This window comes from Palaemon carinicauda, chromosome 11 (assembly GCF_036898095.1).
Source record: "Palaemon carinicauda isolate YSFRI2023 chromosome 11, ASM3689809v2, whole genome shotgun sequence".
Lineage (NCBI taxonomy): Eukaryota > Metazoa > Arthropoda > Malacostraca > Decapoda > Palaemonidae > Palaemon > Palaemon carinicauda.
In genome coordinates, this window is record NC_090735.1 from 65,467,292 (window position 1) to 65,492,950 (window position 25,659).

Sequence of the window (25,659 nt, forward strand, 5' to 3'; positions counted from 1 at the left end):
AGGGAGATGATGTTATTTTAAATGTTTAGATTCTTCACCATTAAATTACTAGCTCTGTTCAACAACAATATTCATAATGATTCATCAGCGTTTTGTTGGAATCATTCATATTTCTTATAGTTATGACTATATACAATATATATATATATATATATATATATATATGTATATATATATATATATAAATACAATATATATATATTAATACAATATATATATATATATATATATATATATATATATATATAAATACAATATATATATATTAATACAATATATATATATATATATATATATATATATATATATTTATGTATAAATACAATATATATATACATGCAGTATATATATATATATATATATATATATATATATATATATATATATATATATACATATATATATATATATATATATATATATATATATATATATATATATACTTTTTGTTCCGTTTTGCTCTACAAATGTTTAAAAGTTGTTTCGTATTCCTATTGCAGCCTATGAATTTTAAAGTTTTTATCTCTGTATCAAGGCCTTGAGACGATATCTTGCAAATTGACGAATCCTCTGAAGAATCTCGTAAGCGTTCTCCTTTCGCACAGTAAATTTTTCCATCAGAACATCACATGACATATATATATATATATATATATATATATATATATATATATGTATACATATATATATATATATATATATGTATATATATGTATATATATGTATATAATTCTTTTTATTTGTCTATATCTATATGCATACATATTTCTTCTCTCTCTCTCTCTCTCTCTCTCTCTCTCTCTCTCTCTCTCTCTCTCTCTAAAAGAAGGAAAAGGATGCAGTGTCAACAAAAAAATGTCGATATATGCATCCTGCAACCATGAATGAAAGTAAGAAAACTCAGCAAACTGAAAAGAAAAATGAAAGGAAAAATAAAAAAAGAAAAAAAAGCAGGCCGTATATATACCGCGCTATGAACCAAGCGGAGTTTCACAAAATAGCGAAATTATATGTTAAAAGAGCGGCAACATTTTCTCGTAAGAGCGACAGATTTACTATTAAAAGAGCGGCTACATTTTACAACAGATGAGCGTCTTAATTACCTCTTCCGTTAGCCAGATGTAAATACCTGTTGCCCCCTGCTCACCACGGGGAGGTGGAAGTAGGCTTTTGAGCAGGAAAAATATTTTGTTTTAAAGCGGTTTTAAAGGTTTTAAAGGTTCATATCATATCTTCGTCACTTAAATGTGTTCAGATCGTATTTTCGTCACTTAAGTGTGTTCACATCATATCTTCCGTTCACATCAAATCAGTTCTTGCCATGAAACTGCAACCCATAGATTGTAAATATTGACGTCGGTTAATATCCTGCGACTTGTACTTGGCGAACTGAGTTATGGCATATTCACACTTCTCTTTATCCACTTTCTTTGGGACAGCTGGCATGCCGGTACTTCTGATTTTCAAGTACGTTGTTGCTTGGAGCTTCTTGACTACATCCATGAAGATGAAGATGGTTGGGTGAGCTTTGTAAAATTGTGCGTTGAAATGCGCATGAAAGGATTCAGCCGCATTGTTTGTGCGTTTGTCGTTAGAGGGTACTTCAGCCCAAAGCACTGGTGGAAACTTGGAATGAGGTGTGACATAGTTATCAACGAGATAGTCTGCATAATTAGTACATTTTTCTTTCTGTGGTGCGCATGACATCAGTTCCTCAATAAAGCAGTCTTCAATATCAGCAGGATCAATGAAATGGAGACCATAAGATAGCTTTAACCACTGTCCTATGTCACTGTTCTTGTCTTTGTATTCTTTACTTAAGCCAAGGTTTTGGATTTTCCTCCACCACGCCTGCCCTAAATGGAATCTACAGCATTTGATTATTGCATCCGGAAAAGTTTCTTTCAGGATAGTGAGTATGGGGAATTCAAAATCCACGTGTATTACAGAGGGTTGCAGTTGCAGATTTTTTGATACACAAATATCATGTAAGCATTTCCACATGGTTCGGTAAATCTCCTCCGATTTACCTGGTAAAAGAACATATACTAAAGGAATATAGTGGCCATTACATAGGCCATGGATAGAGTACAGTTGATAAAAATATTTTGGGCAACTCTTAAAGGTCCCGTCAATAAAAATCTCCTCTGCAGAAGTTACCAGAAATTCCAGATTTGTTGTACATGACAGGATAACAATGCCTGTGTCTGGGTTATTTTCCAACACGAACTCTTCGCCTTTGCTGGTGGTGGTATTCATGGATTCAAGCGCTTGATGAACTTCCTCACGATTTTTAGGTAAAACAGGATATTGCTTCCTTCTTTCACGGTATATTGATTGTGCCAGACATTTCAGATCACCAGACTGCAGATTGTTTTCCGTAACTTTACAAAGTTCTGTCCTAATTATTTTTGCCGGCCTTGCTGTCATGTCATCACTTGCTTTTCTTTTCACTGCAGTACGTAGTTGTTGTCGTTCAAGCTTTCTCTCATCATTTTCATGATTGTGCTGCAACTGCACAGGGATAATGCTACCTATTTCACAGTCTGTTTTCACTCGAGCTTTACACTTCCCATTTGTGCACCGCCATGAAAAACTTCCATCACTTAATGTTGTCGACTCTAAACTTGTAACCTTCATAGATTATGCATTTCTTTCCCTTGTTAGTTTCTGTAATGGTGAACTCCATGTTGGCACGACTTGACTGTACTGGGTGGAATCACCAGACACACTGACCAGTTGTATGGAGGTCACCGACAAGGTTAACTGGCTGACCCCGGAACGAAGTAGGGGGTAGGGGTGGGAGGTGGGAGGATAATGAGGCAGTCAGGTCGTCCGCTCTTTTAATAGTATATTTTGTCGCTCTTTCAGAATACTCTCACTACTGATTCGCCGCTCATTTGTCGGTCGCCCGAACCAAGAGCCCCAAGATATGAGGCCTTTCAACCCAAATCTGCACATTTAGAGCCCAACTACAAAGAATGCATCTATAATGCCAGGGGTTGGTGCAGATATGGGGATAATTGCAGGTATACACACAAAAATAAATATGAAGGCGAAAGAGCAAATATAATAGAAAAGTTGGATTTTTTAATGGCAGAATTCCGGGAAATGAAGAAAAGAACATCATATCAGAACAGGAAGGAAACATGGGAGAATCCATATTATTACCAATATTAAATAATGGGGATGAAACACAAACCATAATAGTGATGAATGCACAGGGTTTAGTCACGAGTAACTCCAAAAGGAAAATAGAGTTCTTAGAAGAACTAACCCAAATTGAAAAAATAGATATATTAAATATAAGTGAAACATGGTATTCCCAAGAGACTGGCAGTGATGACCAGATAAAGGGTTTCCAAACTTATAGATCAGACAGAAAAAATAGGAATCAAGGGGGAACCGCAATATATGGAAGAGACATAAATCAAGGAAAAGTCTGTGAAAAATACAGCAACACAGAATGTGAATTGATTGCGGTAGAATTTGAATTTGAAAAACTAGTGAATATTGTAGTTTACAGACCCCCAAATACTAAGGAGTTTGACATAATAATAGAAAAAATAGATGATATATGTAGAAACCATAAAGACTGGAATATACTCTTATCCGGAGATTTTAACTTTCCTTTCGTGGATTGGAAAGAACGGATAGAAGAAAGTGGTTGTATGTATACATATAAAAAAGAGAGTAATAGTAGCGCAGAAGATAAGAGGCAATTTGAAAAGCTTCAAGATATGCTATTAGAACATAATATGCAACAAATAAACCACATTCCAACAAGAAAGGAAAATGTCCTAGATCTAGTATTTTGTGAATGAGGTGAATTATGTTAAAGAAATAATAGTGTATAACACGGGAATTTCAGACCACAATGTCACAGAATTGATAGTCCATTCCAAACCAAGTGATAGCAGAATTAATAAAAGCACAAAACTTTGGGAAGGATATGGAAAATATAATTTTTACAGTAAGAATATAAAATGGTCAGAAATAAATGAAGAACTGAATAAAGAATGGAAAAATGTATTTGTAAGTGATACTATACAGGTAAATACGGACATACTGTACAAAATACTGGAGAAAATTGTTGAAAAATATGTACCGAAAAAAAAACAATAAACAAAAGACGTGCATACCAAGAGACAGAAGGATCTTATTTCAGAAAATTAGAAAGTGGAAGAAAAATCTTGCAAAAGAAAAATATGTGTGGAAAATGAGGGAAATAAAATGTAAGATAGAAAATGCAGAACAAAAGATTATACAGTCGAAAGAAAATGTAAAAAGGGACTTAGAAGAAAGGACACTTCAAAATATAAAAAAAAACCCAAAGTACTTTACTCCTATGCAAAAAAGATGAATAAAGGGAGATTAAAAATAGGCCCTCTAAGAATTGAAGGACGGCTAACGAATGAAAAAAAGGAAATATGCAACATATTAGCAGAAAAATATAAGAATGAGTTCACGCCAAGAATTGCGAATGAGAATGAAACAGAAATGAGAGAAGAAAATGTTGAATATCTAACGGATATAGATATTAATGAAGCAGATATTGTCAAGGCTATAAACGAAATTAAAAATGGATCGGCAGCCGGACCAGATGGAGTTCCAGCAATTTTGTTAAAAAAAAAACTGCAAACACTATCGCGAAGCCGCTTGCAATACTGCTAAGACAAAGTGTAGATATGAGCGAGATATATGTTAAACATAAATTAGCAATAACCCCTATCTTCAAAAGTGGATCAAGACTAGAGGCAAGTAATTATAGACCTGTTAGTCAAACATCACATATTATGAAAGTGTATGAGAGGGTAATAAAAAAGAAAATAATGGATCATTTGGTTAAAAATAATTTGTTTAGTATGGGTCAACACGGTTTCGTGCCCGGAAAAAGTACCCAAACCCAACTGATAGCACACTATGAAAACATATACAAAAATATGATAAATGAAAAAGACACAGATGTGATCTATCTAGATTTTGCAAAAGCCTTTGACAAGGTAGACCATAACATATTGGAGAAAAAAGTGAGAAAGCATAATTTTGTGGGAAAGATAGGAAAATGGGTAAAAGAATTCCTGCAAAACAGAAAACAGATAGTGGTTGCAAATGACGAGAAATCAGATGAAGCCCAGGTAATATCTGGTGTGCCCCAAGGTACGGTATTAGCTGCACTGCTGTTTGTTATTATGATCTCAGACATAGACTGTGATGTTGAAAACTCCGTAGTGAAATGTTTCGCCGATGACACAAAAGTAAGTAGAGAAATTACTTGTGATGAAGATAGGAACTCACTACAAAGAGATCTAAACAAAATATATGAATGGGCGGAGATAAATAGGATGGTATTTAACTCCGATGAATTCGAATCAATAAATTATGGAAACAGAGAAGGAATGGTGTATGCATACAAGGGACCTAATAATGAGAGAATCACAAACAAAGAAGCAATTAAAGACCTTGGTGTAATGTTAAATAGGAATTTGTTATGCAACGACCAAATAGCAACACTGTTGGCTAAATGTAAAGCAAAAATGGGAATATTATTCAACACTTTAAAACATGAAAAGCTGAACACATGATTATGCTTTACAAAATTTATGTATGTAGTACGCTCGAGTACTGCAATGTGATATGGTACCCACACTACCAAAAGGATATTGCGCAAATAGAGTGTACAAAGGTCCTATACTGCTAGAATAGAAGAAGTTAAGGACCTTGACTACTGGGAAAGACTGCAATTTTTAAAACTATACAGTCTAGAAAGGAGAAGAGAACGCTACATGATAATACAAGCATGGAAGCAAATAGAAGGAATTACTGAAAACATCATGGAGCTAAAAATATCAGAAAGAGCAAGCCGAGGTAGATTAATAGTGCCAAAAAATGTACCAGGTAAACTAAGAAAGGCGCACAGGACATTAATCCACTACGCACCCAGCATCGATAATGCAGCGACTATTTAATGTGCTGCCAGCTCATCTAAGAAACATATCAGAAGTGAGCGTAGGTGTGTTTAAGAATAAGCTCGATAAATACCTAAGATGCATCCCAGACCATCCAAGACTGGAAGATGCAAAATACACCGGAAGATGCATTAGCAACTCTCTGGTGGATTTACGAGGTGCCTCACACTGATGGACCTGGGGGAACCCAAACAAAAATAAGGCAATAAGGTAAGGCTCTCTCTCTCTCTCTCTCTCTCTCTCTCTCTCTCTATATATATATATATATATATGTATATATATATATATATGTATATATATATATATATATGCATATATATATATATATATATGTATATATATATATATATATATAATATGCAGTTAATTAAAACTCTGGACTCCTGATATATTTTTCGCTAATTATTTTTATCATTAATGATATTTCAGTTCGTAGCAGCTGTGGGTGATTAGTTTTAATGCCACGGTACTGAATTTGGTGTCATGTTAAAGCTGAATAGTGTTGATTTATCTCAATACTTTGAAAAAAGAAAATAGATGAAAAGGTAGGAATGGTAGTGTTGTCAGTGCACCTCACGTGGCGTAGTGTAACCAATATATACTTATATCATTTAATTTAACTACTTGACCACCGTTTCCACTTCATTTCCACTTGCTGTTCATCCTTTTCAAATTTTTCTTCACTGTTTGACAGGTTTCCCACAACTGAATGTCTAACCAGATCCCAGCGCCGGGCTGTATAGCCCAAATTCCTGAACACAATCAAAATTATTTTTATAATTTCAGTGAAAAATATTCGCAAAAAAAGTACAAACTAAATAAATACATATATACTACCGCTAGAAAGTTATGGGGTCACTTGGCTGGGCAGACAGTACTACATTAAATCCTCCTCTCTGGTTACGGTTCACTTTCCCTTTGCCTACACATACTCCGAATAGTCTGGCCTATTCTTTACAGTGTCCTCATACATCTGACAACACTTCAGATTACCAAACAATTATTCTTCACTCAAGAGGTTAACTAATACACTGTTCAGTGGCTATTTTCCTCTTGGTAATAGCAGAAGAGATTCTTTAGCTATGGTAAGCAGCTATTTTAGGAGAAGGACACTCCAAAATCAAACCATTGTTCTCTAGTCCTGGGTATTGCCATAGCCTCTGTTCCATGGTACTTCCACTGTCTTGGGCTAGAGTTCTCTTGGTGAGGGTACACTGGGGCCCACTATTCTATCTAATTTATTCTTCTCTTGTTTTGTTTATTTTTTTTTATAGTTTATTTAGGAAATTTTATATATTTGACTGCTGTTACTGTTTCTTAAAATATTTTATTTCATCCTTGTTTCCTTTTCTCACTGGGCTATTTTCCCTGTTGTGACCCCTGGGCCTATAGAATCCTGCTCTTCCAAATAGTGTTGTAGCTTAGCAAGTAATAATAATAATAATAATAATAATAATAATAATAATATAGTTATCGCTACTTACTAATGAGCTGTTTTCCTTTATAGACTGGGACCACGACAAAAGATATTTTTTACTTTTTCAAATTATTATTATTTGCACTTGTTAATTGACGTAACGGGATATACATATGCAGTAGAAATTATATTCAAATTTTTGGCCTTTACATTTTAACAAATTATTCTAAGCTTCCTCTCTGATGTTTCTTAAATGCACTGCTGCCCTAAATGGAGATATGGATGACGCCATTTATATGTACATGACGTCATTTTACTTTGTCATTTAAGCTTGCGTTTTAGGTTCCAACAATTTTGCTCGAAATTTATGTTCTGGTATAAGATAATATCTTTTCCTAATGCTTCGCAATGGTATGAAATTTTTAAGATCAAACATGTAATTATATATGTTGTCAATTTTATTTAATTAAGTTTAAGATGCTAGGTGATATAAAACTACAACGAAGAAAGAATTTCTTTATAAGTGAATGGAACAATTGTAAAGGAATGATGTAAGGTGCTAGATTGTCAAAGAAAGTACTGCTGAAGACAAAAGTGTGAAAATGAACGTAAGCATATTTGGTTTTCGTATATCAAACGTTCTATGCGGAACCAGTTACTATTCATTGGCTTTGAAATCCTCATGGAAGCCTGTATCACTCATACCAGTCTCGGAGTACATAGGTGACTGCCGCGTTATAAGCATGAATTTCAACAATTATGTTGCTTTCCCTGTTCTCATGAGCTTACGAGTATGTTAGGGTGGAATCAACGCTGAAAGATTCATGAAAGGAATAAGAGATACTTTGACTTCTTCTTTATTGGTCTTTTGTTTTTTTTTTGCTTTTCTATATTTTATTATTACTTCTATCTTCTCTCCGATCCAGCTCGTGACTGCTCCATCGATATTTCATCTGCTCTTCAAGTGTTTTTTCTTTTTAAAGATTGCCAGCCCCTTTTTGAACCACTAGAAACCCAGTGTTACTTGGTACTATTTATTCCTTAAATGAAAATAGAACCAAAACTAATGATTTAAGAAACTTTTAATCACAATTAATTCTCTCTGTATTTTGGCGTAATGGTTGGATTATGTGAAATATCTAGAGGAAGTCAAGGATTTTAACACATTTCTCTCGCTCTCTCTCTCTCTCTCTCTCTCTCTCTCTCTCTCAACGTATTGTCAAAGGGCACATTAAGGAAAAGTGCAGTTTTCAACAGGAATTCCTAAGGCTATGGAAATACCCTTTTTAGCGTAATATTATTCCTAGAATTCCTATTGTTTTGATAGTAGGAGGTCAAAGAGGGATTGTTTTCTTGTAGAAAGTCTCCCATTGTCCTATAATGGAGCGGTTCAGTTTTACCATAAAAATTAGAGTACTTTTCCACAGGTTTTATCTTCTGAAGTTTTCGTGCCACTTAAAAAACAGACATTTCTTGAACTATTCAATTGTTTTTTCAACTAAAAAAGTATCCTGCTGAGTCCTCGTTACCGTTTTTTTTTTTTCCATTTTAGCGTTAACTTGAAATTATTAAAGTTTAATAGTAATTTTATTGTAAACTGAAAAATATTGAATTACAATACTCTGTAGAAATTACATTACGTAATTAATGATAATTTTAAATATTAAAAAGCTTGAATTACAAAATTAAATTTATTTGAACTTAGAATGTTTTAATTACAATTCAAAACAAAGCTGAATATATTTTTAAGTCCGTATGAACACGGCAAACGTGAAATATTACTGTTGTTAATATTTATTTAGTTGTCATATATCTTGGGCTATTTAATTCATATATACATGTATTTAATCTAGGTCTAAATATATATTTTCACCCTTGATATTATTGTGTCCCAACTTAGTTTTCAGGAAACATATATTTGCGCGGATTTGGCTGCTTTGCAAGAACATGTTAAATCATTATATAGTTATGAAATGAATAAGTGCCCAATGATAGACAACGAAACTGGACCACCTGTTTGGGATATCATGTTTACGTATTTGTTTTTGAATTGGATGAAAGAAAATATATCCTAAATCAGAATTGTATTTTTTGCACTAATACCTGTAGGTCATTTTCTCTCATGTAAGGATTGAAGAACTTTTCACAAAAGCATGAGGATTACAAACGATTTAGCAAAATTATTTTTGGTGTGAAAGAAAATACAGAGTAATCGTGATATTAGGAATAGATTTAAATGAAGTAATTTGACTAGAGCGACCGACCCTGTCATACAGTGGGGTTAATATGGGCGAAACAAATTAGTCGTAGAGTAAATATATTTGTTATTTTCTCGAAAAGCCCAAAGATAAAATTATTTACGTTGATTGTTTGTTGCATAGGGATCTTTATAGATTATATACAGAAGTCATCTAAATAGACATGAAGAATGTTTAAAGTGCGCTCTCTCTCTCTCATCTCTCTCTCTCTCTCTCTCTCCCCGATAAAGATAAAAACACATAAGAAGAAACCCTTTACTAAAAATCAAGCTCTATGGTAGGCTGGGAACCTTTCAGCCGTTATGCTATTCCTAGAACTCGTATTGTAGTCATATATGGAAAAGGGTCACTCGTGAATCGTAAGGCCGAAGAGAACATAAAATTATCTCAATGGAGAGAATATTTTACGGGAAGAAATTCCGCTATTTTTAGATATCTTTCATCTGGTGACATTTTACAACTGTATAAAGATATTCATGTAACTTAACGCGCGTACTTGGGTGCTCTTCATAATGGTTTTATTCAGATATAGCATGACTCGTGTTGACGTAATCAGTTGCGAGAAAGATTCCCAATGACCTTTCGGGCTGTGTTTTGCTTTGTAATAACTTGTCTCTATTTTTATAATTTTCTAGTACCCCGAATACTATTCTTGATAGTCATACTCATTAGTTTTTCTTCAGAACCAAAATGTGATCGTGCTTAATGAGTTTGGATAATTTATATTCAGAATTATAGCTACGGAAGCAATTGTTAAACTGAAGATTACCTAAGTAGTTTATTTATGTATGTATATATATATATATATATATATATATATATATATATATATATATATATATATATATATATATATATATATATATATGTGTGTGTGTGTGTGTGTGTGTGTGTGTGTGTGTATACCTGTATATAATTTGCTTTTGTTTGAGTGGAATAATTTTTTATAATTGTTAATCATGTCCTTTTGTTTATTTCGAATAAATTTTAGTGTCGTCTTTGTGTAATATAATACTATTCCACTATCGTATGATTAATTTTGATTAGAAAACACTCGATCTTGACGTATCTGCTGATGTTTATAGGCTACTCAAAATACGACGGTGTTCATGAGTCATAGATTTCGTTGACGTATCTTGTTTTTATTTATGATTATATTGTTTTGTAAATAACTTGGCTATTTTTGACCGACCTGTATTTACTGACGCCATCACTTTGTCTGGTTGTTTCTTAGAGCCAAGAAACTGCTACAAGCTAAAGTGAACAGCAAGAGAAGATAAGAAAGTTCATGACAATTACCGAAAGAGTCTGATTCAGTTCTATTGATGTCCCATCGCTGAACTCAGCATCTTAATTCCGTATATTCTGACGAAGTTAATAGCTATGATCCATTCATTGACGACGATGCGTCAACGTCCATTGTTGACAAGTTGGCTCCCTGCATTGAAAATCTAATTCTTTTTTGGATCACAATTCCCTAAGCGACGCCCAAGAAGAAATCAAGATATTTGTAAATTGGTTAAGATATTACTGCGATCTTGTTAAGTATTAGAAAATAAGGCAAGGCTTTCATAGCGATTTTAAGTTTGACTAATTTTATCTTAACCAGGATTCTTCATTATTTTAGCAATTTCCCTTTATATATATATATATATATATATATATATATATATATATATATATATATATATATATATGTATATATATAAATATGTATATATGTTTATATATATTTATTTACAAAACTGAATAAATTATTAAGCCTTAAGGCATTTTATTTCGAAATCGGTCACTTTTTTTTTTCAAAGTAAATAAATATCTAGAACCTTCCCTGGATCAAAAGTTTACTTATGAACATTTTTAAAACTTTAACCTGTGCAACAAAAGCGTCTTTCCGTTAAAATATTAGAACTAATATGAGTCAATGTAAAATTTCCGACAACCATAAAAACCTGCCTAACATTCTGCCCAATCCATTACAAGATTAATTTTATTCCGGTTGTTTGTTTAAAAACAATTCTCTTTGTCCGATGGTTTTTGAAAACTTAAAAAGACTAATTATTTTTTTTCGCTATCCACAGAGAGAGAGAGAGAGAGAGAGAGAGAGAGAGGAGAGAGAGAGAGAGAGAGAGAGAGAGAGGAGAGAGAGAGAGAGAGGCATTTAATTTGCAGCATTTAAAATTCACTTACGCTATAATTAATATTGATGTGTTGACCAATGGGATTAATATTAGCAAAAATCTTATGAGTTGTCTATAAAGGTTGTTGACGTATACATTATTATTCACTTGAAGATCTGGAGTATTTGCGTATACTTTTGCAAATGCCGTGAAATGATCTGAAAATATTTTTGTGAGTGAATGTATTAACTCAGAACAGATGAATTTCTCTTCATCACGCCAAGGTCAATATTTTGCATGTGTTACCATGATACTTCTCTCTCTCTCTCTCTCTCTCTCTCTCTCTCTCTCTCTCTCTCTCTCTCTCTCTCTCTCTCTCTCTCTCTCGTAGATTTTAAGTTCCCCATACCCTGTGTTATAATAGAAATCCTTTTTAATACATTTATCACAAGTCTTTCACCCCTCCTCTATTAATTTTTCTCTTGCCTCCCTCTCCGTGGAGAAAGTCATCTCATGAACATATTTAGTGGGCCAGGTAATGTCTTTTCAATTTGCGCAATGGGGATAAGCCACTTCATTCAATTTCTTTGTGGATATTGGGTGTGTGAGAGGCCGTAGCCAAAATCTCATAAAATGACACGTAAAAGTCGAGGGCAACGTGATGTGTACCTGAATAAATAAAAAAGCGCTATTGGGAAAGTCACATTACATTTTGAGAAAAGGGTGTAATAGTGTAATTGTATAAAGGCTTTGGCTATGTATGGAAGGTTATTAATACTTTTAGAAGAGGTAACTATCTTCCCTATATATTTAAGAGCAAGAGTCCTGTCACGCTGAACGGCATTGCCAACACGTATAACAACTTAGTCTGTCATCGTCCCTCGGGGAGGTTGGAGAGGAGTAGTCATACTCTGGTGAAAGCGGGTAACCCCTAGAGATACGCTTGGAAACCTCAATCTCCGAAACTGCCGTGTTGTAGTCAGGAAGGTTGGGTTGAAGGGATGAGTTGAATCTGTGTTTGCGTTTGCGTGCATGATTTTCTAAATATATATTTAGCCGTAATTTTTGACGGGTCACGTACACTAGTATGATATTCTAGTAACGTATTTTATAAATAAATTAGTATTGATACATGATACAAAGGAATTAAGGAGAGAGAAAGAATTTTATCCAAATATTTAATTTTTAAAACTCGATATTTTTCCCAACAGTTTTAGGCTCGTTCCCTGAACCGAGTCATATTTCACACATGCAATCCAACGACCGGAAAATAACTGGTGATAACTAAATTTATTTTACATCATCGGTCTGCCTCGTAATCTCTATGTTGTTATTATAGTGTTGAATTCATAATCATCTCTGCATCTGCAGAATGGAGTAAGTGCGCTATATTTATTGTCACGAATTGTAATAGAATATAACAGGTATTTAGATGAGGAAATTATTGAAAAAATAACAGTTAGAAAACTATTAATTGTAGATAATAGATTTTAGCTTTAAACATGACTCTCTCTCTCTCTCTCTCTCTCTCTCTCTCTCTCTCTCTCTCTCTCTCTCTCTCTCGCTTGATTCATTCTATTAACATGGTATGGAATTTCGTTTAGACTTTATATTAGATTACTGAAACTTTAGTGGGTTATTTAACAATGCTTGCAACGGTGCTACTAACGATATAGAACTAGGCATTGTTATGCAAATGCTGTTAACCATTTACCCCATTTGTTGAATCATGTCTGCTAAGGTTTTTTACGGCCGATATTTCTTCTTTTTTATTTACATATTTTCTCAAATAAGAACTCCCTGATTTGCTATCGTGAGGAGATTTATTTTATAAAATAAACCTCCTGTTACTTCAAGTACTGATTACTGTTACTCTTTTGTATCTAAACACGACCCAAAAAGGATATGGTATTACATTTAGAATTATTTCCATTTTTAACAAATCTCCCAACCAGTCATTAATTTGTAACTTCAGTTCTTATTTCCCATATCTGCGAGAATGCCCTTCGTTAGTATAGTTGCCTACTGATTACTTGAAAATTCGAAGGACCTCTCATTAATCTTCTTGTAGAATTTTCTTAGGGTATCTCTTATTTACTTTGTCCAAAAGGAATTTCTTTTAAAGGAGAAAACTTCTGAATTTTATAGGTTTTGGATTCCTCGAATTATAAGTAAAATAAGAAAACCCTATTATGATTGAACTCCGGACCATCACGATATTTACGTTCTAACGAAAAAAAAATAATTTCTTATCATTATAATAATATAAATATATTTAGTTGAAAAGTATGACGCTAAGTTTGCGCAACCAGTATCATTAACACTTGTATTTTGTTTCCTATTGATTAATACACTTGACTTGTAATCTCTAGTTGGTCATATCAGTAAATGTCTGTCTGAGTTAATGATATCGACTGGAGATATTTAGTCAGAAAAAGACCCTTGCCAATCGTTGTTGATTGAAGATATCAAAGGTACTGTGTTCAACTACTAGCATTTTATGTCACCCAATTTGTATTATATACTATCAAACTTTAGAATTTTCTTCCTGTTCTGTTTTTCAGGATCTTCTATATTATTTGTGATAGCAAAAGGATTATTTATAACAATAATAGAGACCAATGATAATGGGGATCCATATGAGAATCACTAACAACACGAATTTAATATTTTTTTTTTTTTTTGGTAGGCTTAGGCAATTTTTAAGTCACTCGTGTTCGTAAAGGTGTGTAGCTTGAAAAAAATCTAAAATACTTTGTATTTTTCCCAGCTATACAAACCGTAGTCGTTTAAAATACGTTGCAGCAGACTTCTATTTTATAGTTTGGAGATGTTTATTTTAGTGTTTTGTTGAAGAATGTGACATTTTGTCATTTGTTTAAGGACTAACTAAAAAATTTTATATGAATAAATAAGAGGTTTATGGCTTTTGATTCGTGTATCAGAACAACCCTAACCAATTCAGTTTAATAAATGCTAATTTTTATGAAAGATTTATAATTTTCGAGGTTTGAAAAGAAATCTTGTTTTATCATTTATGATTTGATAATTACGTTTTCGCACAAAATACTCAATCTGCTCTTGAAAATGTTTTTCTAAACAAGACAATTTTCCTTACTAAAGATTTTTATTAATTGATATTTTTCCCTATCGTTTATTTTATTGTTGACACCCTCATTTTCCTCTTCGTTTATTTTATCGTCGACACCCTCACCGACAAATCTTATCATCATTGTTGATATTCGCCAATTTATTATTTACTATGGACTAATACTTGTCTTTACTAATTTCTAACGGAACTGTCATATCAATCAGTACATTTAATATGGTGTTACGAAAATCTCATCTTCGAAAATCAGTGCTTGATGGAGTTCTTTTATTTCATTATGATAAGTATTTTAAATACCATAAATCATCTTTAAAAATGATAGCTAAGTGGAAACGAGGGTCACTATCTTTTCGTTTTATATATATGTCAAGAATCATTTGTGATGATAATTGCTTGATTAGAACGACTTGAAATGATTGAATCAGACGCATAATCATTCGAGCAGTATCTATAAAGCTGATTTAAAGAGATAAAACCAATATCAAATCACATATATTCGAAGCCCTCAGGAAATTCAAGTTGCTCAAGATTATCTGGGAAAGGCACAATTTATGGGTACCCTCGGGAAAGGGTTTCCGATAAGTCTTATTCACATCTCATCCATAATGCTTTGTAGAGAGAAAGAGAGGAATGAATGATTGCTGAGAGAGAGAGAGAGAGAGAGAGAGAGAGAGAGAGAGAGAGAGAGAGAGAGAGAGAGAGAGAGAGAGATGCCTTGAATGTGAAACTTAAAATTGCTTTAAATTCACTTTTACTTTTATAATACGTAACTAAGAGCAACAATTATACGCACACACACTGCACACTTTTTATATATATATGCATATATATATATTATATTATATATATATATATATATATATATATATATATATATATATATATATATATATATATATATATATATATATATATATATATATTATGTGTGTGTGTGTGTGTGTGTATCAATTTTTTTAAATATATTCGCAATGGGAAATGTCACATTTCTATGTGGATTATTATTAAATGGAGACTCGATAATGCTTCAATCGATATCAAAGAGTTTATTATGATTTTCATAATAGTCCTTAGTCTCCCCACCTCTCTCTCTCTCTCTCTCTCTCTCTCTCTCTCTCTCTCTCTCTCTCTCTCTCTCTCTCTCTCTCTCTCATGCCACAATTTTATAGTTTTTTTTTTTATGTTGGCGTACTTTGTGAGTAAATGGTAGTTATACGACTGCGGTAGTCAAAATTAGTTACAAGAAGGAAAAGCATATGATAAAAAACAATATGTTCGTATCTTTGCGTACTTTGTTTTGATTGAATTTTGGAGTTGAGGACTGATTTTCAAATTTCCTATTTCTTAATGTAGGCCAAATAATTCGGTGAAAGACAAAGGCAACTTGCCTACTATTGAATCCCGGGAATCAGATGTTGTTTTTTGTTGTATTATGGATAATTAGTTCCCAAATTTCTATACCTTGTTATATCTCAAATTCTGATGTCTATATATATATATATATATATATATATATATATATATATATATATAATTGTATATATATATATATATATATATATATATATATATATACAGTATATATATAAATATTTATATATATATGAATAAATATAATGTATATTTCTATGATTTCGCTATTTATATATTCACGATTGCAGAGATTCTAGCATGGAGTAAATTATTTCTCCATGTCCAAACATTTGAGTCATAATGAATTCGACATATGATTATCCTCCTTCATGAGCCCAGCAACAGATGCGTTTGATAACGAGAATCAACTTTCTTGAAGAAATTTCGTAAACAGCAAAGTTTGAGAAGGATTGAAGGTTACCGATATTATGGCACAAAATTGATGAAATTTTCGGATCGATTAAAGAAATTCTGAAGTACAGAAACAAATGGTTTTATTGGGTATGTTTGGAATAATTATTGAAAATAACAATCAAGTAAAAATTGAAATGTGTTTGTACAGGTAGTGAGGTCGTGTTGTGCCTAATCCTAAAGGAACATTAATTAGTCCTTATAAGGACTGAAATCCCATTGTTATTGTTTTTGGAAAAAAGTAAAAGAGTAAGGAGGAATGGATCGAGGAGTGAAGAGACAGCGTAAGGTAAAAGTGGAAGGTTGTTGAAAGTAGAGGAAGAAAGGAAAAGGTGGGTTCAATATTTCGAAAGGTTCATGAATGTTGAGGATGATAAGGAGGCAGACGTAATTGTTGGTGGTGGTGTTGAGGTACCAGAGATGGGATTGTATGAGAATGAGAGAGAGATTACAAGAGAGGAAGTGAAGAGAGCACTAGATGAAAAGAGAACAGGAAAAGCACCTGGTATAATGACGTGAGGGCTGAGCTGTTATAGGTGGGGGTTGGAATGTTATTGAATTGTTGGTGATATTTTTTTATATATGTTGCATGTTGACAATGGTACCAGTGGACTGTGTGTGTGTGTACTGTTCCGCTATACAAAGTTATGGGAGATGTGCATTAGTGTTGTAATTCAAAGGGTATTAGTTTGCCGAGTGGGGATGGAAAAATGTATGGTAGAGTGCTAATTAATATGATTAAGGATAAAACAGAGGATGTAATCTTAGAAGTGCAGAGTGGTTTTAAAAGAGGTAGGGGATGCATGTATGAGACTTTTACAATTAGGCAGATATGCGATAAATATTTAGCAAACGTTAATTTGTATGGTGCATTAGTTTATCTGGAGAAACCATATGATAGAATTGATAGGGACGTGATGTGGGATGTGATGAGATTATATGGAATTGGTGGAATGATGTTGCAAGGAGGGAAGAGTTTATATATAGTCAGTAAAGCGTTTGTTAGGATAGAAAATGGAGTGAGTGAGTGATTTCCAGTGAGAGTGGGACTGATACAGGGATGTATGATGACACTATGGTTGTTCAATTTGTTTGTTGATAGAGTTGTGAGAGAGGTGAATGCTCGAGTGCTTGGTCAAGGATTGAAACTGGTAGATGAGAGTAATCATAAGTGCGGGGGTAAACCAGTTTTTGTTTGTGGATATGTTATTGATTGCAGACTCGGAGGAGAAGCTGAGTGGATTAGTGACAGAGTTTTGAAGGTGTGTGAGAGAAGGACGTTGATTGTAAGTAAGAGTAAGGTTATGAGATGCAGGAGAAGGGAGGATTGTGGTAAGTTGAATGTCATGGTGAATAGCGAGTCACTTGAAGTAAATCAGTTTAAGTACTAAGGGGTTGTTTGTTGCTGCAAATGGTGGATTGGAAGCAGATTTATATCAGAGAATGAATGAAGGATGTAAAGTTTTGGGCAGTAAAGGGAACTGAAAAGAATAGAGGTTAGAAATGAATGTAAAGAGAGTTCTCTATGAGAAAGTGATTGTACCAACGGTGATGTATGGATCGGAGTTGTGGGGAATGAAAATGACAGAGAGACCGAAATTGAATGTATTCCAGATGAAGTATCTGAGGAGTAGGGCTGGTGTATTTCTATTAAATAGTGTTAGGAACGAAGTAGTGAGGGTGAAGACAAGTGTACGAGATGAATTTTAAGTTTGGTGGATATGAATTTGTTGAGATGGTTTGGCCTTGTAAAAAGAATTAAAAATGTCCGTCTGCAGAAGGTGGTGAATGGAAGAGTTGATGGGAGAAGTAAATGAGGAAAGGCAAGGTTTGGGTGGATGGAAGGAGTGAAGAAAGGAAAGGAAATAAGGAAAGGAGAAGAAAAGTAGTTAACAATTAAAATAAGATATTTAAGGAACAGTAACGACATAGAAATAAATATTTCATATATAAACTATACAAAAAATAAAAACAAGAAGAAGAGAAATAAGATAGAATAGTATGCCCAAGTGTACCCTCAAGCAAGAGAACTCTTCCCCAAGACAATGAAAGACCATGGTACAGAGGCGGCTATGGTACCATCCAAGAACAGAGAACAATGGTTTGATTTTGGATTGCTTACCATAGCTAAAGAGTCTATTTTATCCTAACCAAGATGAAAGTAGCCACTGAACAAATTCATTGCAGTAGTTAACCTCTTGAGGGAAGAAGAATTGTTTGGTAATCTCAGTGTTGTCATGTGTATGAGGACAGAGGAGAATATGTAAAGAATAGGACGGACTGTTCGGTGTAAGTGTAGGCTAAAGGAAAATGAACCGTAACTAGAGAGAAGTATCCAATATAGTACTGTCTGACCAGTAAACGCCCCAATAACACTCTAGCAGTAGTATCTCGAGGATGGCCATGGTCAGAGTCACTGGGATCAATGGATACTGGAAAATATGTTGCATGTGAAGTTTCTTCTTGGAGACATCCCGTCAGCTCACATGATCCTTTAAGCATTGCAACTTTCGTGTTCTTTGTCCGATGTCCGATAATTGCTTGCACAGGTATCTACAAAGGTTTTCAGCTTTTCTTTCTTTATTGTACTTTCAAACTTATTTGGGTCACTCATGCAAGCATAATTCCTTGTGTCTGACTTTTCCTTTGGTTGGTACATTGGGGAGGCTTTCTTGGATTTTATCATTGGTACCTTTTTGTGTGGAAATATTGTACTTTACCTCTGAAGCTTCCCTGGTTTGAAAGGGACTGTTCGTACTAAGATTTGTTTGGTGGTTTTCTGAAGACCTTCATTGTCCCATTGAATTTATCTTGGCCCTAAGTTTTGTAGTGACATTTTCTATGCTAATCAATCCTGTCATCTTTTGCAGCTGACTTATGAACGATGCTCGGGTAGCCTTTGTTACCATCAAACTGAGGAGAGCAGAGTAGTCATTAGTGAAAAAGGTGATTCTTGTCAGTCGAGATGCAGTGTTGGCATTGATACTTTGTTCCAGTATCAAATGTTCAGCAATTCTGCTGAAATCATGTTCCGTTCTTCGCACTGTGAATAAATCCTGATTAATTATCTCTCTAAGGCCGGGATGAGTCTTATCAATATTCAATAAGTCTGATTGGTACGTTGTTAACCAATGAGAAACGTTTATGTGGCCTGTGGCAAAGAGCAGGTTAATGATCAGTGTTAGTGTGAAGACAAGAGCTAGATGTTATTTGTCCAGATTACTCTTAAGTTGGTGAAATAGGGTAATGTACTTCACATACATCATCCAGAACTTTGCAGTGTATCCCAGAGCTCCTGATACAGTTGCCTTGGTGAATTCAGAAGACTCTTTCGAACATTTCTAAAAAAGTTTTATTCTGATCATCAGCTCAAGCCCATGTTCCCCTGTATTGGTATTTTCTTTCACAGTTGATATCAGGGTATAAAGCTCTTCTCTGTACCCTGGTGTCTCTAGAAAGGCCTTGAAATGCAGGCTTTCAAATGCATGGCCACGTAGAGGATGGAGCCTCTTGCATCGATTGAAGCGTTTTCCTGTGAGAAACCCAATCAAAGAACCTGGTGCAAGTACCCCAGTATCTCTTAGCATGCTAAGTTCTCCTGATTCTTGAGCAGGTTAAGGATCAGTGTTAGTGTGAAGATAAGAGATAGATGTTATTTGTCCAGATTACTTTAAGTTGGTGAAATATGGTAATATACTTCACATACATCATCCAGAACTTTGCAGTGTATCCCAGAGCTCCTGATACAGTTGCCTTGGTGAATTCAGAAGACACTTTCGAACATTTCTAAAAAAAGTTTTATACTGATCATCAGCTCAAGCCCATGTTCCCCTGTATTGGTATTTTCTTTCACAGTTGATATCAGGGTATAAAGCTCTTCTCTGTACCCTGATGTCTCTAGAAAGGCCTTGAAATGCAGGCTTTCAAATGCATGGCCACATAGAGGATGGAGCCTCTTGCATCGATTGAAGCGTTTTCTTGTGAGAAACCCAATCAAAGAACCTGGTGCAAGTACCCCAGTATCTCTTAGCATGCTAAGTTCTCCTGATTCTGCTATGAGTTTTCCAAAGACCTTGAAAAAGGCCATATCTATATAGAAAGCACCCATCATGATTAAAGCATTGTCAAATGTTGGAGATTCTGTAGCCTGGATTTGCAGGGGTGGTCTTGCTGCTCCAAGGTCATATGTTAACCAGTCCGTACTTTTGGTTGCCATCTTCAGCATACTTCTGGGTTGTTCGAAGAGTTTGCCGCGCTTCCGAAAAGCCTTTGATGGGCTCATTAAAGCTTGTCATGTATCTCTCGTCCTGTTTTGGTAGCTGATCTTTGTAGATGGTATTGAAACTAAACCACATGGCAAGAGCATGTCTCAAATGCGTGGCTCATCATCCACACGAGGTCTAGATGTCTTACAGTTATTTCAGCATCAGGTAGGGTAAAAGGTATGTTTTTTTCATAGGTAAAGGTAGCTATTTTAGGGACCCCAAAAACAGGGGGCAATGAGAGACCTTTTCTTGACAGCTTTCTTCGCTCTTGGTGATACCTTTCTAACTGGTGCTGGGATCTCATTACTCTGTTGACTGTTTGGACGATATCCTGGCAAATTATGATACAGAATTCTTGATGTACCATGTAGTGTATCGCTCCCGAACAACGTCTGTGTCATCTCATCAAAGTTTTCAAATGCGAGTCCCATTGGAGCTTCTACCAAATTGTCCTCAGGGCAAGCTTCTCTCCTGTCTTGGATAGCTTCAGCTGTTGATGTTTCGAGTTCCTCTGCGCATGAATAGTTGAGACAATGCCCATACCTATTCAGAACTTCAACCGTCTTTTTGCTACCTGTGATAAATTTTATAGTCATACTTAGAGTTACATGCTTTGCTGGTTTTGCATGGCATCTCTGAACAGCAATCGATTCATCCTGACTTATGGAATCAAAACATTTAATTTTTTCTTTCCACATTTGTCAGATATTATGCCTGTGTACAGAACTTTGAAGAAGGTTATTTTAGGCTGGAGTGCAATAGTGTCCCCATCTTTTATATTTTCATTGACTAATTTTCATGTGATAATGAACCGCCTAAGAAAGACAATTTCATTTCATTGCATGCAATAATACAACAGTGTGTAGTACACACTTAGCTCTCAATTTGGAGACTGGAAAAAATATGCTTAAGTTTTGAAATAACCCCATAAACTCACAAAAGATCTCAATATGATAGTAGGTTATCAAAATTTAAACTTAATTACATTATATTAAAAAACTTGTGTTCTATTACTCTGCCCAAAGCAATAACATAAACTTAGCAGTTTAGACACTTTTTTTAACTGGCTAACTTTCATATAAAGCAAAGTTACCACTATACTAGTATTATATAACTATATTGTATGATCACGAGCCCCTAAACTGAAAATGAACTATTAGTTCTATCAGTCTAAAATTTTATCGCATATATTCAGTGAAAACACGGTAGTGATAAGATAGAGAGAAGAGCTCACAATAGTGGTGTGACACACGTGGAGGATATGACATAAGGGAAAATCTAGGCCTAAAGAAAGTGAATGTAGGTATTTTCAATGTGCTAATAATAACACCCTCTTTAGGCGGTTCTTACATGGTTTTTGCAGCAAATTAGACTCTTAAGAACTGATGATCCTTTATCAGAAAGGTCTAAAGCTGTAGTTCCCAAACTTTTTTCTGTCTTTTCCCCCCTGCACCCAGTTCAACCATCCAGATTTGCCCCTTCATGCGATGAGGGAAAGAGTAGTTAAAACACACTTGAGATTTTTCACTAATTTATTTTTCAAATGTGCCCACTCGCCTGGCTCAGAAATGGACATGACGCTCCAATTCTCCCCTTGAATATCATGTCAGTAAGAACTGATATGATCATATCACAATTGAATGGCTAACAACAAATTACCGCCCGTACTATTAGGACATTTTCCGGTTGTTTTTGTTTGTAGGTAGTGTTATTATTTCCCCCCTGGAAGCTTCAAATTTTCACCCAGGGGGATATTTCCCCCGGTTTGGGAACCACTGGTCTAAAGGAGATTTGTACAAAGGTTCATTAGTGTACATAAGACGTGTTTTAAATGTGCAAAAAAGTTTTTTCCCTCTTTATGTCGTTCTTAAATGTATGTTGCACCAAATTTGACACTTAAGAATTACTGATCCTTTATCAGGAAGTCCTAAGATATATTTCCACAAACGTTCTTAGATGTACTCAAATTGTGATTTAAATGTGATACTAGCGCCCTCTTTGAGTCCTTCTTAAATGCATTTTGCACCAATTTCGTCATTTAAGAATGGCACATATATAATCACAGTGGCAAAACGAAACTTTTATCACGGGGTTGATTGATGTACTTCAAAATTTAATTTAAAGCTGTTTTGGGGGTAATTCAAGCAGCGGCCCCAACTCAACCCACTAACGGCATAACTAATGACTATTCGGGGATCCCCATCGCACTAGGTGATGACTTAAGCTATCAAACCGTTTGTACTCGAAATGTAATACAAATCTCTCTGAGCTCCCGGATTATAAGGGTACACTCGGGCACACTATTCTATGTAATTTCTCTTTCTCTTGTTTTGTTAAGGTTTGTTTGTAGTTTATATAGGAAATATCAATTTTGATGCTGTTTCTGTTCTTAAAATATATAATTTTTCCTTGTTTCCTTTCCTCACTGGGTTGTTTTCCTCTTGGGATCCCTGGGCCTATAGCATCCTACTTTTCCAACTTGGGTTGCAGCTTAGCAAGTAATAATAATAATAATAATAATAATAATTATTATTATTATTATTATTATTATTATAATGATAATAATAATGATAATAATAATAATAATAATAATAATGATATTATTATTATTATTTTTATTATTATTATTATTATTATTATTATTATTAGTATTATTATTATTATTATTATGACTAGCCTAGCTACAACCCTAGTTGGAAAAGCAAGATGCTATAAGCCCAAGGGCTCCAACAGGGAAAAATAGCCCAGTGAGGAAAGGAAATAAATAAATGATGAGAACAAATTAACAATAAATCATTCTACAAACAGTAACAACGTCAAAATAGATACGGCATATATAAACTATGAAAAGACTCATGGCAGCCTGTTCAACATAAAAACATTTGCTGCAACTTTGAACTTTTGAAGTTCTACTGATTCAACTACCCGATTAGGAAGATCATTCCACAACTTGGTCACAGCAGGAATGAAACTTTTAGAATACTGTATAGTATTGAGCCTCGTGATGGAGAAGGCCTGGCAATTAGAATTAACTGCCTGCCTAGTATTACGAACAGGATGGCATTGTCCATGAAAATATGAATGTAAAGGATGGTCAGAATTATGGAAAATGTTATGCAACATACATAATAAATTAATTGACCGACGGTGGCAAAGATTAATATCTAGATCAGGAATAAGAAATTTAATAGACCGTAAGTTTCTGTCCAACAAATTATGATGTGATTCAGCAGCTGAAGACCAGACAGGAGAACAATACTCAAAACAAGGTAGAATGAAAAAATTAAAACACTTCTCCAGAATAGATTAATCACCGAAAATCTTGCAAGACTTTCTCATCAAGCCAATTTTTTGTGCAATTGAAGAAGAGACAGACCTAATGTGTTTCCCAAAAGTAATTGGGTGTCAGTATTGAGATCCGGATGTTGAGGAGCCACTGTCCTTGACATACTTAGTCATATTTTGAGTTTTGTTAGGATTCAACTTCATACACCATAATGTGCACCATGCACTAATTTTAGCTAGATATCTATTAAGGGATTCAGCAACCCCAGATCTACATTCAGGGGATGGAATTGATGCAAAGAGATGGAATCGATATAGTTATCGCTACTTAATAATGAGCAGTTTTCCTTTATAGACTGGAACCACGACAAAGGATGTTTTTACATCCATATTTTTATTGTTTGCACTTATTACTTGACGTTATGGGATATACATATGAAGTGGATATTATATTAAAATTTTTGGCCTTTACCTTTTAACAAATTATTCTAAGCTTCATCTCTGGTGTTTCTTAAACGCGCTGCTGCTCTAACTGGAGATATGGATAACGCTATTTAAAGGTAAATGACGTCATGTTACTTCGTAATTTCATCTTGCATTTAGGTTCCAACAAATTTGTTTAAAATTTAAGTTCTGAATAGAAAATAAAATATATTCATATGTTTTTCAGTCATGAAATTTTTTAAATCGAACGTCATATTATATTTTGTCAATTATATTGAATGAAGTTTGTTAAGATGCTAGGTGATTAGAACTACAACGAAGAAAGCTTTATTTCTAAAAGTCAATGGAACAATTGTAAAGGAATGATGTAAGGAGCTAAATTGTAAAAGAAAGTACTGCTGAAGACAGAAGTGTGGAAATGAACGTAAGAACATTTGGATTTCGTATATCAAACGTTTTATGCCGAACAAGTTAATCTTGATTGGATTTAAAAACCTCATTGCAATCTGTACCACTCATATCAGTCTAGTACATAGGTGACTGCCGCTTTATAAGCATGAACTTGAACAATTATGTTGCTTCCCCTGCGGTCATAAGCTTACGAGTATGTTAAAGGGAGATATAAAGATTGCCAGCCCCTTTTTGAAGCTACTGGACATAGTGAAAAGGGAACCGTTACTAACGATGTTCTAAGAAACTTGTAATAACAATCATTTGTCTTTATATTTTGACGTAATGATTGGAAGTATGTGACATATCTATTGAGGCAGTCAAGGCATTTAACACAATTCTCTCTCTCTCTCTCTCTCTCTCTCTCTCTCTCTCTCTCTCTCTCTCTCTCTCTCTCTCTCTCTCTCTCTCTCTCTCAACGTATTGTCAAAAGGCTCAAAAAGGAAAGGTGCAGTTTTAAACCGGAATTCCTAAGGCTTTTTAGCGTAATATTATTCTTAGAATTCCTATTGTTTTGA

General features: G+C 34.2%; 1 protein-coding gene across 1 annotated transcript; it reads right to left on the reverse strand.

The window, feature by feature from the left end:
• Nucleotides 1-1,299: 1,299 nt before the first annotated feature.
• Nucleotides 1,300-2,640, reverse strand: LOC137649308 (uncharacterized). Its single transcript, XM_068382292.1, has one exon. The coding sequence runs from the start codon at nucleotides 2,638-2,640 to the stop codon at nucleotides 1,300-1,302; it is 1,341 nt and encodes a 446-aa protein (XP_068238393.1).
• Between the last annotated feature and the right edge of the window lie 23,019 nt (nucleotides 2,641-25,659).